This window comes from Rhinolophus sinicus, linkage group LG06, assembly GCF_036562045.2.
Source record: "Rhinolophus sinicus isolate RSC01 linkage group LG06, ASM3656204v1, whole genome shotgun sequence".
Lineage (NCBI taxonomy): Eukaryota > Metazoa > Chordata > Mammalia > Chiroptera > Rhinolophidae > Rhinolophus > Rhinolophus sinicus.
This window is the reverse complement of record NC_133756.1, coordinates 20709517-20728409: the sequence shown is the minus strand read 5'-3', so window position 1 is coordinate 20728409 and position 18893 is coordinate 20709517. Positions and strand designations below refer to the sequence as shown.

At 34.0% G+C, this 18893-nt stretch overlaps 1 protein-coding gene across 2 annotated transcripts in view; it reads left to right on the top strand.

The window, feature by feature from the left end:
- FAF1 (Fas associated factor 1) overlaps nt 1–18893 on the top strand; it is a 391473-nt gene that overhangs the window by 260460 nt on the left and 112120 nt on the right. For both annotated transcript variants that reach the window (XM_074334706.1, XM_074334705.1), the window contains 3 exons: nt 264–327; nt 1296–1377; nt 16846–17000. In XM_074334706.1, coding sequence (XP_074190807.1) covers nt 264–327; nt 1296–1377; nt 16846–17000 — 301 coding nt within the window. The remainder of the gene's footprint in view (nt 1–263; nt 328–1295; nt 1378–16845; nt 17001–18893) is intronic.

Here is an 18893-nt window from a genome sequence, read left to right as displayed (position 1 = left end):
CTTATTAGCAGAATTGTGTCAGTTGGTTTTTCCAAAATTTATCAGCTTGGAATTTTTCTAAGTTTCTTTTTAAGGTTTGATGAAATCCAATGTATATCGAGTTAAAATGTCTCCTCAGATATATCACAGAAGCTAAAATTTTATTTCCTCTTTATTGATTAAATATATTTCTTATATGTGGGATTAGATGTTATGTGGTTTGTTTTTTGTGTCTATTTGTTTTGTTTTTTTTGTTTTTGTTTTTTCTTTTGTTTGTTTTTTAGTGCCAGAAAACGCAGAAAATGAAGGAGATGCCTTATTACAATTTACAGCAGAGTTCTCTTCAAGGTAGGGTTAGGACATTAACTATATAAAATTGATGTTCTTTTAATGCTATTGTGATTTTTCTGAAGCAATTATAATCATTGATTGTTTTTAATTTCTCCTTAAAATAGTCAAAGGATACACTTATCAATCTATATGTTCCTGATAGAGAAACATGTAGTATTCAATGCCAGATAACTAGTAAACCATTTATGTCACTTCAGAGATATATTCATCTTATTTCTATGTCTTTATTGAAGCATAATAAATGTATCACTAATTTAATATCTTGACTGTATTCCCAAAGGACTAGATTATAGGAGACTACTTTTTAGTATATCCTAGGACAAATGAAATATCCTTTACAATAATATTACTTAAAAAGATAATTTAAAAATTTTAAATGTTAGTGAATTTTTCTTTTAATTTTTGTTTTTAAATCATTTAGCATTTCTTCTTTTAAGAATCTACTATAACATGTTGTGTATGCATCTGAGATTCTCTTAAGGTGTTTAAGCAAAGACAATTTAAATACTTAACCCTAAAATTTCATGTAAATATTTCTCTTTAGTTCTATTTTCTGATGTTATATTATATTTTGGAAACTTTGCAGGATACCATTTTTTCCCTCTCTGTTGGACTTCCAGACTAAATGAACTAAAATGGAAGATTAAGGCCACTATAACTAGGAAAATCTTATGAAAGTGGGTAACCAGGACTTGCTACTTATAAGTGGCATGGTTTTGTGGCACTTACTAAATACATTTGCTAGATGTACTTAAAATTCCAGTGTTCTAAATATCACTTTAGACCAAGAAGAATTCCAAAAACTAATGAAGCTCATTCCCAAGCCTTTAAAGAAATGTTTTAATGTTTGGTCTGTTCTTAAGAGACATTAGCCCTGACATTTACTTAAGCCATTGGTTAGACTTGTGAAACTTTGAAGTAAATTTGAAATGAATTTTAATTAATAGATATAATTTTTCCTATAGATATGGTGACTGCCATCCTGTATTTTTTATTGGCTCGTTAGAAGCTGCTTTTCAAGAGGCCTTCTATGTAAAAGCCCGAGATGTAAGTGCAATCTTACCTTTTCTGATTAAAAAGTGTATCCCATAGGTTTACCACCAGGCCTGAGGCAATGCTTATAGTTTCCTGGTTTTCTTCAGATTGAAGACTTGATTTTGTTTGTGGTTCATTTACTAACCTAATCATCAGCAAGATGCCCATTTCAGATGAGCAGTAGTATGATACGGTACTGTTGACTCTTGCAGAAGGCCTTGTCAAGCCCTAAAACAGGGATTTTAGTAAGAAAAAAATAAAGATAGACATGCTTAGAAAGGACCAGTCTACTTGTTTGTGTTCTTTTCAGTTTCATTACATGGTTGACAGATTCTTGCTAAAGGATTTGTCCTTCAGTCTTTTCCCAAAATGATTATTCCATCTAGTAGTATATATTTAAAACTTGCAGTACTTTTTCCCCGAAAGTCACTTTAGACAACAAAAAGATTCTTCCTTAAATGGAGAAATGGACTTTTGTGGTCTTGAGATCAAGTAGATTGATATTTATGACACGAATTGAAAAGGTACATTTTAAGCAAGAAGGTTCTGTGTAGTCACTCTATTTATATGTTGACACAGCAGTTGAGATGTCAGTAATCGGGCTCCTGCCTATCTGTACAGCTTCGACTCTTCCCATTATCTGCCTTACACTTAATAAATCTAGCAGTAGTGTACCATTTGTGTTTCTCCGTTATCTTATTCTTTTTTCATGCTTTCCACTGTCAGTAATGCCTTTCATCCTGCTCTTTACCTGGTTGACTCCTGTTCTTTCTCTGAGACTGAACCTTTCCTGACTCTTCCACTACTCTCACATTGACTGCACCCCCTCCTTTGGTATTTTTCAGTGATACCCTCTGCTCATCTTGTTGTTACACTTAACACATTGCTTGTAATTATCTATTCTCATTCCCTCTCTCTCTCCCCCTCCCTTCCTCTCCCTTTCCGTGTGTGTGTATACACATATGTGTGTCTATATGTATATGTATATATATACATATATATCTTCTCAAGATACTTCATTTTCTTTTCTAGCAGTGACTGTGTATCTTACATCCCTATATATAATAAATACTCTATATGTTTAATGAATGAAGGAAAAAATGAGAGAGGAAGGAATAGTATGTAGAAGGAATAAAGGGAAAGTTAAGTTACTGGAATTAAAGAAGGCAAGGAATTTTGAGAATGGGTGAGAGAGTACAAGGATTTTGAGCATGCAAGGATGCCTCTGAAATTTGTAGTTTCTAGTTAGCTTCTAGTTTCTGTTAAACTCTGACCTAAAGAAAAATTTGTTTTAAACAAATTTTAAAAATTGAATTCCAAGACAGTAATTAGTGATCAAACTTAGAGCTATCATTAAGAGTTTAATGAAGCAGATTAAGAAATATAAGCATAAATTGTTCTTTACCCTAAGAATAGTGGAATAGCCCATTATAAAGGCTGTTGTAAGCATCTGTTTTTTAAAAACTCTTAAATCTATATAAAATGGTAGTTATTTTTGAAGAAATACCTGTTTATGATAATACATGTTTATAGTTTCCATAAGTACAGGTTGGTGGAAATATTGAAAAGCAAAAAGAAAATATTCTAACACAGATTGGTGGTTAACTTTATGATATACATTGTTTCCATAATTTTTATTCTATATTTCAATGAGTACATTTGTACGTACTTAATATAAAATTTAGTCATGTAATAATTTTGTTAAAACACCTTATTTTCACCTTTTAATATTTTCTTAATTACATTTTAACTTTTTGTTTAAACAATTTTAATACAGAAAAAATAAAACAATAATATGGTAAACACCCAAATTCCCTATGCTACCTAGATTTAATAACTACTAAAATTTTGCAATATTTGCTTCTTCTCTATATAGCACATTTAAAAGTTTATTGGAGTTTTAAGCCTTAATAACTTCAAAAGTTTAACTGCTACTCACTTCTAAAATAGCAGCATTTGAAATTTAATTATTTACATTTTTGTAATTATTTAAATATGATTTTGGTGAATAAATTTTTTATGATAATTTACGTTTTAGTTCCTTTCTGATTGAAGATAGTAAACATTGACTAGAACAGAAAATAAATTTAAAATTTATTGTTCAAATTTACAAAAACAAACAAATGTAAAAGAAATAATAAAGTTTTATATGATTTATTTAAGTTTGTAGCAAGCAGTTAAATGTTTGAAATTATTAAAACTTAAACAGGACTATACATATATATATGTATAGTCACGGGATGTGGAGTGCAGCACAGGGCATGGGGTCAGTGGAACTGTGGCGGCTGTGTGCGATGTCAGAGGGGTGATAGATTGGGGAAGGAGGGTTGTCACTTTGTGAAGGGTGTAAATGTCTATTGCATTGTTTTGTACACCTGAAACTAATAATAATAATAATAATAATAATAATAATAAACTTAAACTGAACAAAACACTTAGGATACCCTTGTATATTCATTATTTTTTGCTAAACCTTTCAAAGTATATTACAGACATCATATTTTACCCCTAAAAATATCTGCATGCATTTTCCAAAAATAATGATATTCTCTTACATAATCACAGTACTATTATCACATGTAACAAAATTAACAAAACAATAATTCCCTAATATCTAGTACATACTCAAACTTCACCAATTGTCCCCAAAATGTCTCTTTAACTGTCTTTTTTTTTTAAACCATGATCCGTGCAAGGATGATAAATTATATTTGGTTGTTAGATTTATTAAATCTGTTTTAAGCAGGCACTCCCTCTTCCTTTTTTTTTTTTTCCATGACATTTACTTTGTGAAGAAATCATGCTAAATGACTTACACATTGTTCCAAATTCTGGATTTGTGTGCTGGTTCCTTGATATTATTTAACTTGTACCTCCATCTCTATAATTCCTGAGAAGTGGACGTTAAGTCTAAAAGCTATGTTCAATTCAGATCAAACTTTTTTTCAAGAATGCTTTGTAAGTAATACTGAATACTTTATTATAATAGGATTTTTAATGCTTGTAGAGTCTCTCATTGTATGGCCATGTTATATTTAAATAACTTGTTGGACATAAACATATTTGAAAGAGTACTTAATTATAGCTTTAAAATAGTTTATTATTTTTCAATTCATTCTTTGATAAGATTGTATTTGGGATACGTCTGTTTCTGCTTTCTAGCAAGATTGCTAAGCAGTTGAAGTAACTGGAAAATGTCAGGGGACTTTTGTAACTTAAACCGTAACTCCCAAAACAGGTATAGACATCTTTTAAATCTCATTTAAGAAGCTATTGTAAGATACACTGTGTATACCTTAAACATTATAATTTTAAATGAAGAAACTTATTTAAATATATAGTATATAATAGAAAAAAGGACTTTTACTAAGTGTCTGATACAATAAACTGGCATTTGGATTTATTCAGACTGATGCTCCCCAGAGGAGCATAAACTCTTACTTATCAATTTCTAGGTGTTTCTAATGAAACAATTGATTTTTTGTTTTTGATTATTGTCTTAGTCTTTTAACAGATGAAAATCATTGGCTCATATAATTAAATATTTTGTTTCATATTAGATTCATACCAAAATCCACTGACCTCTTTAGACTCCTAAACTGTCTTTATCTTTCTCCCCTGGTCCAGGGCTTTTTCTTTCCTCATTTCTCTTTTCTAAATTAAAGATCAACAGTTTATGCATTGTTTATTGTATTACTGTAAACTTAAGTAAAATTTACCCACATGATGGATAAATTATTCAAAATTAAATCTAAGCAGGTACATTTATTACCTTCAGATTTATATGGTGCTCTATGGTTTATAAAACATTTTCCTATATATATATATGTCTCTTATTTGAATCTCACAAAAAACCAGTGAAATAGGGACATATAATAATATCACATTACCATTGTAGGGATGAGAAAGTTCAGAAAAGTTACATGACTTGCCCAAGACACGTAAATACTAAGTAGTGAGGCCAAATAAGAGCTCAGATGTTCCAACCCAGGTAAGTATGCTTCATACTATGCTATCATACCTCACTTTTCAATGCTAACTGCTGTACCGAAGGATTCAGTTATCAAACTTCATATCTCCTTTCCAGGTTTGAGAGTTAAATAAATATTTTTCAATACTGTTTTTTAAAACTTCTGAATGAATCGTTTTTAAGAAAACAATTTGCTGATGTTCAAATATTTTAAGGCAAGTGTGACCGATACTGTGGCATTCTTACTAAATTTCTTTCATCTTAAATATCACGTTTAATTTAAACTGTGGGAGGCACATTAATTTTACCAGGGCAACAGATGAGCCTCAAGCACCAGCATTCTTTACTTGAAGTGAGAAATTGAGTTCCAAGAGTAAATAAAAACAAGATTGAAGGTTTAAATCCTCTGCTAGGCTTTTTGAACTTATATACTCATTAAATGTTTATTGGAGTGGTGGGATTACAAAGGATTTGGGGAGCTTCATCAACTGGTATATAGTTAATCACTAAGTAAAACACTACATTTGATAAAGTGTTTCTCACGATGCCACATTCAATCCATCTTAATGAAAACTGCTTCAAACTGATTTCATTTAAAAGCACTTGGTGGTGAGAGTAGTACTCTTAGTTCTTTCTGCCTTTTTCATGAGGAATTTACAATACTGTCCAAAGCAGAGCTCCAACTTCAGTAAAACAGGTATTCTAAGTTCTATGTATAAGTATATTGAGACAAAATTTTGACTTTTGACAGCGGGTTGATTAGTTTTATGACCTCTTCTCTTTTTCCCTTAACTATTAAGGATGCTCATTCAGTTGGAGACATAAATATTTATTACATGCCACCTGGTGTATAGAGGTTTCCTGCCCTTGAGATGCTCAATCCAGTGGGAAAGATAAGACAATATAAACAGATCTATATAGTATAACATAGAAGCAAAGCAGAGAACTACCTGAGAAGTTCAGGGAGATTTCTTGAGGAGGTACCTCTTATCTGAATCTTATAAGATGACTAATAACTTAGGCAAATAACAGAATTATTAACAACAAAAATGGTCTAAAGCAAAGACAAGATGATTAAAATGAGGGAAGTACAAACCAAAAAATTAAGAAAGGAAAAAAACATGCAAGACATGAGGCTGGGAAGATCAGCCAGGGCCAAGGTTTGGAGGCGGCTGATTCCCAGCGTTACCTGACATTTAGAAGGTATTTGTTGAGTGAAGCTTATACTTTATCCTTAGATAAGTGAGAGCAGTGGTTAGCCTCCTTAATTAAAGTTGCAGAAGAGTTACCGCTGGCCACATCACGATTCCCTGGGAGTTTCCTTTTAAAAGTTTCTTTTTCTCCTTATAACCTCCCCTCCTTTCATTCCTGCTACCCCTGAATTCTCTTCACAAAAAATTACCCAAGAATGATTTAGACATTTGTAGTAACTAAAAATCAACAGCAATAAAAATCCCAGTGCCAGGGTTTATCTCCCATGCGAAGGATTGTTCCTTTCCCAGCATCCCCTTGGGAGCCTGGGCTTTGATATCAGTAATTCTGTTACACTTCCTTGGATCTTGATTTCAGACCCAGTGCCGTTTCCGAATATTACACATAAAATAAGGAAACCAGTGCTCAGTTCTTGATTTCCCACTTAATAACTCCAAACAAGTAATAAGCCTGTTTCTAATCTGGGGGAGGGGAGAAGATGATTATGATGATAATATCTACTTTATATGGTTGTTTTAAGGGTTAAATGGGATGCTACCTATAAGTGTACCCAGCACTGGCTAAGATGCTATGAAGCAGTTTGGAACAAATTTGAGAAATGTTTATAAAATAACAAAATTGATTTTCTCATGTAATTCATGAACTAGCTGTAGGAACATTCCAGAAGGGAATTTTGAGAACCTCTATGAGTATTTATAGCATTAAAATGAATGCTTTGCTTTAACAGTGCCTGTTATTGTTCATTACATTTATTTTTTTTAATCAGCCCATTTTAAAGGAGTGCTATTTCTACTTCCTCTTATTAAAAGAAATTTAAATACCATCACTAATAAATGTTTAATAAGAAAAATAAGTTCTACACAAATCTGAAGCCACAGCTATAGTTAGTGAGTTTCCAGCACGCCTTCATCCAGAAAAACTAGGCAAACAAACTTATTTGTGCTTTGGCAAATATGCCCAGTCTGTTCATCTTGTCTTTTGTTTTCTTTTCAATTTAAATTCCTTAAAGGCAGACAGTGTTTTTAGAGTAATTTTATATGACAGCTAGGATAGTATCCTGCTACATGTGTTAGATAAGAACTAAGATGCTAATATAATTTTTTAAAGTATGTTTTCATTATACAAATAAAATGTTTGTTGCAGAATAATAATAATAATACAGATGCATTTAAAGTAGAAAATGAGTTACCACATAATCTTATACTTGAATATAACCACTACTAAATATTTTTACTTTTAACCATGATTTTTTAAAAAATCTTCAAATATGTATACGTATCAGTAAAAGTGCACTTCCACAAACCTAGGTAGCACAGCCTTACTGCACACCTAGAGTTTACAGTATACACAGTCCTGTATACAGTTCATCATTGACTAAAATGTCATTATGCAGCACATGACTATAGAACAGCTATTAGTGTCACCCTCTTCTTCAAAAACTTTCAGGCAGCTGACCACTGCCTAACAACAGGATACTAGAAGATGCACATATATAAAAAAAGTACACAAAAGCTAACAGGCTGTGAAAATTAGGAGCCTGATGATGCATTTCTCAGAATGTATTCCCGTCGTTAAGCAGCACATGGCTGTACAGGAATAGGCAATGTGATGGCAGTTTGGTAGGATGGATTGAAGAGAAATTGGTGGCAGTGAGACTGTGGAACTGTGTATATTTGTATATGTGTAGTTGTGGAGTGTCAGGCAATGATTAGAAGATCATAGTACAGTAATAGCACAATGTAATTTATAAACTTGAGCTCCTAATTTTCACAGTCTGTTAGCTTTTGTGTACTTTTTTATATATGTGTATCTTCTAGTATCCTGTTTCTCCCACACTCTCCTTGGAATGCCTAACAAAACAGAAGAGAATAATACTGCTTTTGTCATAGACCTACACTAATGTGTTCTGGCCTTTCTTTCCTCTATGAAGCATTTCAGTAGAATCTGATGGTTTTGTATTTGCCTTGTCACTTACAGTCATTTACAGTTTTGTATTCGCCTTGTCATTTACAGTCTCATAAATAACTATATTAAGAATATCAAAGTATTTCTGATGTTAAGTACTACATAGTATCTTTATTAAAGATATTGGAAACTTAATTTCTCTTGCATATACACTTATGAAGAACCCCAAAAATTGATAAGAAAAGGACAACAGCCCAGTATGGACAAGTCATATATGCAGATATTTCACAGAAAAGGAAGTAAGGCAACTCATAAATATGAGAAGATGCTTCATACTATCCATAATACAAGAAATACAGATTAAAACTGCACTAATATATCATTTTCACCTAACGTGATAGCAAAACTTTTTCTGCATATATACTTAAACATACGAGAAATAAGATGAATAAAAGGACATTTACTATAACATTGTTTATAATAGCTAAAAATTGGAAATACCTTAAATATCGTTTATTCAGTGGAATACTATGTGACCATTAAAAAGAATGAAGCCACTTCATGTATATTGATGTGGAATGATGTTCAAGATGTTAAGTGAAAAAAAGTGAGATGCATAATAGTATATATAGTATGTCTCCTTACGTGTTGTAAAAATTATGTTTGTATGTAGATAGATACATAGATTATAAAAAATACCTGAACCAATCATTTACTATGACTTCAACCATCCTATTGGGTTTTTAATATATGTAATTTGGCCTTTCAGGTAGATGTACACTTCATTGTTGCACTATTGCAAATCCCAATAGGCTCTCTGGATATGGTTATTAGATGGACTGGACCCCATGTTAGTAGTGAAGGCTCTCCCTGATCTTTGCATAAAGTCTAGACTTGATGCACACTGAATAGCAACCTCCATGTCGTCTTTTGCCTTTATCCAATCGCAGTTTCTGCTTGGCCTTCTGAGAATAGGGTCCCCTCCTCTCTTCTCACTAACAGATGCACAAGATGGAGCTTTCTAAATGACCAGTTGGATCATTTGCCTTAGGCCAGTGGCAGTTATAATCCCTTAAAGTATAATTCGGGGCCCATTGGGCTGTGAGCATCTTTCTGATGGACCAAGAACTAATCTATAAATGTATTAGGTTGGTGCGAAAGTAATTGCAGTTTTTTTGCAATTTTTAACCTTTTAAACCGCAATTACTTTTGCACCAACCTAACTTATCTTTTCTTCAGATCTTATGACTTAATGATACAGTTTTATAGACTATCATTTTTATGTATGACTAAGAATTTCTTTTAGATAGCCTATTGTAAGAGTTAGGGTTGGGTTTGGTTACTTGTAACAAAAGAATAAAAATTAACGTCTTAAACAAAATAGAAGTTAATTTCTCTCTTCCCTTCAGGAAGTCCAGAGGTAACCTGCCCAGGGCTAGTATGGCACATCACAGTGAGAAATTCAGGTTCCTTCTATTACGTTGTTCCATTGTGGGGTGCAATCCAGGTTATACCCTGATTCAGTATGACTACCAGAGCTCAAACTAGCACTTCTGCTTGCATGGGCCAGAACTTAGTTACGTAGCCACACTGCTTTAGAAGAGAGGCTGAGAAATGTATTCTTTATTTCAGTCAGCCATTAATCCAACTTAAAAAAATAAATGAGATTTCTTCACTAAGGAAGAAATGGACAATATTTAGGGACGGCTAACAGTTTCTGTCACGCCTATTAAATGAGTGGAAGAGAATTCCTATAATTCTGTATGCTTAAACTCAGCTTAGCTTTTTATAATTTACAACATTTTACTTGGAAATCTTCCAGACAGTACTTGACAGTACTAGAAAGTTACTGAACAAATGTAACCACAATCATTGGAATTCCTATGATTTTTCAGGAAGAATGCGTTATCAATAAATTTTAATGAAAAATTACTGTTAACTTATCTTCAATTCTTTATTGCTATGGTTCCCCCACTCCCTAGAATATGGAAACAGATGAGATAGGTAGGCTACTGGTTCTTCTCTTCCTCTGTGGCCTAAACGTGAGAGAAGGGAGTGTTTGTTGACCACTGCCTTTCAAAGTAGATACCTCACATTACACTCATGTTGTTCCACCTGTTTAACAGGCCTGTCGTTAACTAGGGGTAGTTATCCCTCTCAGAAGAGAAGAGGATCAGAAAAATCCTGCCTGCTCTTTCATGTGACTGCTTTTCCAGTAGTTGTTACTGCTCCTAACTGTTGCACTGGAAAACCAGTGAGATTTGATCTTTGGTCTGGCCTGAAACTGCCTACTTTCTTGCCTCCGTACTTCCTCTGTCAGCCTCCCCAAAGAGCCTGCTCCCTCTCTACAGTTTGCTGTAAGTGCTTCTAATTTCCTTATTCATAAAAACTTTAGTCACATATTATTTTTCCTCAAAGGTATTTCATGACCTGAGTATTACAGTCTGAATAATGAAAACTGATAAAAGCTCTATGCCCAGTTTATTTTATGAAGACAGTTTGATTTTACTTCAGGCCGTTTGTTTCTTTGTTTGTTTGACCTGTGACTTCCATATGAGAGTTCTCACTATGTGAGACTCAAATACACCTGTGTCCTCAAGGTTTCAGAGTGCAACCCCAACATCTGCTTCAGGAAGTGAGAGGAAAAAGACACCATCCTGGTATCTCCTCATCATCAGTAGCTGACTATTTCCTTTTGGAACCTCTCCAGTTGGTTGCTGCCCATTGGTCCCCAAGCTCAGCTTTGGGATCCAAAACAGGCAAAGTGTCATGATTCTTTCCACAAATCAATCTGCACTGTGGTTCTTCTCTCTTCAAAAATTACTACCTTGGCATTCTTCAAACACATTAGGCCATTGACATCACTGGGCCTTTGCCAAACTTTTCTCTTTGTTTTCTCTTTTTCACTCTTTTTCCCTCACTATCACCTAAATTTAAAATTCAGCTCAAGTCACGAACAATCAGTTACTATAACCTGCTTTTAAAATTCAGCTCAAGTATCACCTTCATAAGGAAGCAGCCAATCTGAAGTTCAGTCTAGACCCTAGGACCACCTCTGTTGTAGCACTCATATCACCATCCCCCTGTAAACAAAGTATTGGACTTCTTAACCTCCAGAGCTGTGTAGCACCCAAGGCACACAAAAGTAAAGTAGCTTTCCTTTCCCAAGGTCATACAACAGGGAGGTGGCAAAGCAGGAATTTGAATCCAAACAGTGTGGCTTCATGCTGCACTGCCTCTATTCTCATCGAGTACTTATCTTGAATCACGGGATGGGCTGGACCTATGACCATCCGTATACAGGAACAGGATTATGGAAGTGGACAGTGTACTGGACGGATCCTAATTAGAGCCTGGATTTAAAACTATAAAACAGCAACAGAGGACATTTGAGATACTTGGAGAAATTTGAATATGGGCTCTATATTAGATGATGTTATTGTAACAATATTAAATGTCTCGGATGTGACAAAGATTTTGGTTATATAGGGGAATGTCCTTGTTTCTTAGGAGACAGATGCTAAGGTATTTAGGGTGGAGGTATCATAATGTGTGCAACTTTAAATGTTTCAGGGAGAAGCATAACAAGAATGATAGAGCAAATGTGGCAAAATATTAATAATTGATAAATCTATGTAAAGGATAAATGAGTATTGTATTAGTGTCAATTGTTTGTATCTAAAACCATCTCCAAACTTATAAACAAAAACAATAATACTGATGATGATTCTGATCATTATGGCGATGATAATGATGACAGAAAAGAAGGGAAATGGAAAGGAAGAAATAAAGTCAGGTCCCAATTTACACAAATGATTTTATTTTAAATTTATTTTAATTCTCATACTGAAGAACTATGAACTGCCATTTCTAGAAGTTATTTGTCATATCAACTTTAAAATCATTGAACATACAGATTATAAGTGTTCTGGTACTCAGAAAGAAACTAGACAATTCCTTTTCAGTCCATCAGCAAATATTTTCTGAGTGTCTGCTCTGTGCCTGGCTTATTTTGAGACACAGCCAGCTCATTTCTTCCAGCTGTGTGTTCTATGCTTCTGTGATGCAAGGTCCTAAACATGATAGCTACTGAAGCTCAAGGCCAAGTCACGTTGGTTGCTGTCAGCTTGGCATTTCCTAAACATCAGCCTAGTATCTTAGCTCTTTGATTTGAACACTGCCAGTAGGAGAAATTGTATTAAAGCTACATGATCTTTAATACATTTTCATGGCTATCATTTCTCTTGGAATTGCTTTCAAAGCCTTTATTTTGCATGGATGATCCCAGAATCTTCGTCCAATAGGAATCTTCAGCTACATTTTATTCAGCACCTACGGTGGGCCAGGTGTTGTAAATAGGAACTTGACCTGCTTTATCCACATTCCTTACAGTGCCCATTTTGCCCACGGTCACACAGCTGGCCACTGGCAAAACCGGGTTTAGCACAGGGCTTTCTGTTACTTTAAAACTAGGAGACTTTCCTTTACACTGTGTTACCAAAACCTAGATCACAAAGAGGGTGTCTGAGGAGAGTATAGCTGTGCTGCTGACCTTTGTCATCTACCAGACTTACACACTCTTGACCAAATTAGAAAGACAAATAAAATAGAGTGTTTTTAATACCCCAATTTATCACTTATCATATGGTGCTGCAATTCAATTTTTGCTTCCTCATGCACAACCCTTCCCCCAACTCTTGAGCACCAGAGAACTTTGTTTTATTCATTTTTATATTCTCAATGCCTAACACATAGGCACTCCGCAAATGTTATTGAACTAAATTATTAATGGGCCAAAGGGAAAAATGGTTATAGTAATGGAAAATAAAACATTTTCTTAGGCTTTTTCTATGTACTAGATGCCCTTTCTTCACAAAAGCAGTTTTCTGATATGCTGAACCCAGTTCTCACTGTTTTGGCCTGTGTTTAATTGAGCTCAATAAAATAATCAGAAATCTGAATCCGGGGTTCAGTTAGTCGTTCCTATAATTTAATCAGAGATTTATGCAGCCGAACTTAGTATCTGCATATTATTAAGAGTCTTTATATTTTTCTTGTTACTATTATAATAACAGAAGAAAATTTTTGTTAAAAGTTTATTATGTTAGAGAGAAAAGATTATTTTAAGATTATTCTGTTTCCCTTTTTGAAAGCTACTATGGGAGCACCCCCAGCCTGAAGATCCTCTTCTGATACTCTTTTTATCATTTCCTTTCTCACAGTTTAGAGCTTAAAGTGAGATTTTTTTTTTTAAGTGTGTTTTCCTGGCATCTCATGTTTAACAGTGTCAGGGGTTTGTGTCCCTGGAACGAAAACTGTTTCTCCAGAGCCTTTTTTCTCTCAGCTACTAGTGAAAAGAGGGGCGAGGCGAGCCAGTAGCTTACCACAAAGCAATGCCACCACAAAGAAAAGATTAAGGGTTTAGAGAGAGGTCAATGTGGGTTTTTCTCTAACTAAACACTTTCCTAAAGTTTCCTTGTGGAAAAATAATGAAGTCATCTCAGAGTTTTTAAAGAATTTTTATTTCTTTTTCACCGTCTGCATTCGCTTGTCTTCTCAGCATGGATGTTTAATCTTCCTAGGCTTTGTGAATTGGCCCAAATGAATAAGTGGTGAGCTGTCTCTCTAGGAGCTAGAGGCTTATTCTAAGGGCCTAATCACTGAGTAAACACATCTTTGCCCTCCCTCTCACAACTGCGATATAATAGTCGAGATTCTAGCACAGTAACCTGGATATTGCAGGGACCAATGCTTTGAAATGCAGAATGGTTGATCCTCCAAAACAGACAGTGCCTGATCTTCGCCTGCCTCTTTCTTCTTTTTTAAATTAAATATTGCCAAAGAGATGCTGTTTTATTGCTTGATATTGTGCATTAGTGTCCTGGATTTCCAAGTTTAGTTTCAGTCAACACTGTCGGCTGCACTTATAGGGAACTCTGCATGTTGGGTTTCTTAGTAGCCTCTTCGGCACATGTGTTTGGTTTGGAAGAGCATTTAAATTAAATCAGTGAGATAGCAATGTAAATCGCTAATCTCTTTCCCAAAGTCTAAATGTTCCATTGCAGTGTTCTTGAGAGAAATAGGCATTTTAAAGATTTAACCATTGCCATTGTTTGGTTAGAAATATGCTGATTTAAAAGTGGACTGCTCTTTTGTTCCCAGTGTCTCATTAAGTGTAGTTGCTGAGATACGATCAAACAGAATTAGTGGTTGACATCCCTCTGTCTATTCAGCTAGAGAGCTTCTAAGAAGAGGAACTCTGAATTTGTTACTGCTGCCAGGTTCATGTTCCTTTTCCTAAAACAGCAGATTTCTAAAATCTGTGATTGAAATCAGCATTCGAGTTTCTTTTATCAAACATTCTGAGACCTATGCCCGCTTAGGGATGCAAAGCCTGAAAGAGACCCAGTCTTCACACTTGAGAGACTTTGTCTAGAGGGGAACTTGGGGAACAATTACGATACTAATGGGAAGAGATAGAGGCCCAGAAAAGGAAACTCTTAACTGCCTAAGGGAATCAGGGAAGGTTTCATAGACGTATTTTCTTGGAGCCTTAAAGGATGAGTAGGAATTTACCAGATAAATATCTCTACAACAATGTATCTGATTACAAACTTCCTAGAAGCCAACTCCTGTTATCTGCAGACTTCAGTAAAGATGAAGAAACCCTGAATCTTTCTTACTGTCCATTTTTACCACTGCTTCCTGCTGGGCCTGCAACAAGGAGTATTTGAACAAATGCTTGTTGAATGAATGAATAAATGGCCTGAAGCATGGAAGCAGCTAGTGTTGTCTTTGAGGCCCCAGAAGCACTGATGTGTGAGTGGTGGCCAGTCTGGAATCTTCCTATTCTATGAGCACTCTAAGCCTTTCCTACAGTGTGGTTGATTTCCCTGCTACTATCAAAGAAAGAACACTAGACTTGGAGTCACTGAATCTGGGTTCCAATCCCAGCTGTACTACTTACTGGTACTGGTTGTGGAATTTAGGACAAGTCAGCTTTCCTCATATGCTATAAGTTTCCTCATATGTTATATACTAATAAAGTTAAGTATATTTTGTAGGTTTAGGTTGGGGGCTAAAGTAGATAATGGGTGTGTAACCAACAGTGCCCCTCTTCATAGTAGATGCTTTTGGAATCTTAATCTACCTGTGTACCTCTGACTATGCTCATCTAGTACAAAGTTTACCTTTGGAGAAAACATTTTAATGATTACTTTTTAAAATTTTTATTATTCATTATTATAATTTGGATTATTTATCAGGATAATTCCATCAGATAAGTCCACCAGATTTCATTAACTGTTCATCAACACGAGCCTTATATTTTTCTATAAATCTTCTTCTTTTGTTTAGTATCCCCCACCTTTTTTTTTTATTATCATCAAATCCTTATTTAATATGAAGGGAAAGATCCTAAGCTTCCTTGAAATTTTCCTTTGCCCGGGTTTCACAGACTGGTTTGTACATTGTCTTTACCATAAAATTTTATCTTTTCATTTCCTGCTGACTGTTCTTAAACTCAGCTCTTCTACAAGGCAGCACCAAGAAGTTAGTCAATAACAATTCAGGCTCTTTCATCATCGTTGTTATTAAAGCTGATGTTGCAATTTATTTGTTCAATTTTAGTTTTTAGTTTCAATTATTTAATCGAATGTTCAACAATAACAGAGGACGCTTTTAAGACAGCATATGTCATTGAAAGCAAGTTTTATCAGGCAAAAGGGAAAAAATAATTTTCCATGTGAGAAACTACACTCGACATTTTTCGAAATATAAACTAGAAAGAATTCATGTGAAACGAACATTTTCTATCCTTTCAAATGGCGATTAAATGTTACATGCTTTAATATGGGAACACACTAAGGGCTTTGGAATTACCTGTAGGACTAAAATAAAACATTTCAGACCTTTTCCTTTCAAGTAGAAGAGACTATTCAGTGTTCAGGTTAAAAACATTAAAAATACGTAAGAGATTTTGGCATCCAATCTTAATTAGTATTGTTTTCTCTGTATAGTTGAATAGTTCAAAATTAATTTTCCCTTTACACAAAATATGTGTTAAATATGAAGAATGGTGAATCCATTTTATTTAAAGAAAATGCAATTTGGTTGCAATTTCTGCTTGAGATAGGCTTGCACTTAATAACAGGAATTTATGACAGTGGTCTGTAAGATGGAATATAATCATCCTAGCCTTTTTAGAGTATAAGGAAGCATATTTATTCATATTAGTAAATGCTTTAGGAACTCTAGGTGTCAGGTACTGTTTTAGGGAAAAGCATTTAATTTTTATCTTTGCTGTTTATATCAACTGATTATACCTTTCCAAATTTCAAGAAATCTTACATTAGTGTATGTTTTAATTCATCAGTCTTTTCTTTTCTTTTCAGAGAAAGCTTCTTGCTATCTACCTCCACCATGATGAAAGTGTATTAACCAATGTGTTCTGCTCACAAATGCTTTGTGCTGAATCTATTGTCTCTTACCTGAGTCAAAATTTTATAACCTGGGCTTGGGATCTGACAAAGGATGCCAACAGAGCAAGGTAATATTGTTGTTCACAAGTTACAGTTGGGCTTCTATTTTTTAAAAAAGTCATCGTTGTATTTGGTTTCTTATCATCGTAGACATTTTCATCGTCTATCATTATATTTAATTAGATATAAGCTATTTGTTGTAGCTAACATATGCAGTTATTTACAATTATGAATTCCTTAACTGATAAAGATTTCTTAAATTCAAGAATAACCCAAAACCAAAACCAAAATACATTGTTCCCACCTTTTTGCGTTAAGACAAATGTATTACATTGCTGTGTGCTGTATGTTCTAATGTTGTCATGTGTTAAACATGTAGAGAAAGTATTTTTTAATAATGTTCAGAAAAGACAAGGCAAGTCTAACAAATAATCCTAGTAGTAAGTTTATTTTTTAATAATTCCAGTGAAAAAGGAAGGACATTCTGGACCAGTCCAGTGGAGTTGGTAATAGCTTAACTCTAGCATATGCTAATTGATGTAATCGCTTTATTGCACACATTCTTTTGCACACATCCATATTCTCAATAGGAAAAAAAAAATCCCTTTCATAGCTGTCAGGATAAATTTACTTAGTTTGTTAATCATGATGTCTGTAAGTGATGAATAATTCTTCATATTTTGCCTATTTGCGTTTCCCATCTGAAATATATTTCATTATGTTTAATTACACAATTGGCCATAACATCCCATGATGCTACATTGGGTGTGTTAACACAATCATAATCACAGGCTGCTGGTTTATGAACAAGGAGATTAAATTAATTCATTTCAAGGCAAGCCTGTTGTAGTTACCTAATTTAAATGATTATATAGAACAATTAGAAATTAAATCATCTGATTTGTCTTTTTATTATTTTATGGCTCACTGAATTTTTGCTCATCATTCAGACTTTGTTTTATGTAATCTGAATTTGAAAAGAAAGATGATTCTTCCTTTAAATGTGAAGCAAAAGAATGTTGAAGCAATTTCTTCATCTAATACTTCATTTCTTTAAGCAAATGGTTAGGGAATTTCATAGGATGACTTCGATCTGCTTGGAAATGTTCCCTGTTATACATAAATAAAGAACCTTTAGCACCTGTATTTGTTTAAATTAAATCAGGCTATTATTCATACTCAGTTAAAGGTGATGAAAAGCAGTGCCAAAAACAGATAAAAATGCAGCATCGAAGGTCTTTCATGAGGCAAAATACATAGACTGGAGACTTGGCTAAATCTTTTGCCATTCACTGGCAGTAAGGAATCTCCTCCTTTCCTTTTATCCACAACTTGATGGAGAAGGAAACACTATTTCTAAACCATCTGTAGTGGCTAAGTTCAGCGGGCTACCTGCTGTTATTTTGTTCTATCCTCCATTTAATTCCTTAGTTCCTTTTATTTTACAATGACAAAAAATTGCAGTGTAGTTTCTTTTGAAAAACAGTGTTTGAGGGTTTTTTTTTATGACTGGCAATCAACAGCCATGTAATTGCTTTGTTATGTTTTACTAAAGAAGTCTGTTAAGTAGCACAACTTTGATACACTAGTAATAAGAGTTTGCAGGTTACAGAGACACCTGTGGTGACCAAAGCGACAGAAGCTGCTTATTAGAAAGAGCCAGTACAGCTGTGTCCTATTAACTCCTTATGACACTCTTTTACAACACAAAATAAAGGCCTTGTTTAAGGCTTTAGAGCTATTTCTCAATGGATTGCAGGACCGACAATGAAGTATGATAGGATATTTCAATCTACATTTTTAAAAATGTGACATCCCATTATTAAATTATTGTCATGAAAATAAAAAGAAGTGATATTAAAGACTGAAAATAAAAATATCTAAGAATTCAATTTAATAAACATTTATAGAAACAAGCAAGGCCATGGGGAGAAAGAGAATGTAACGATTTCTAGAATTTA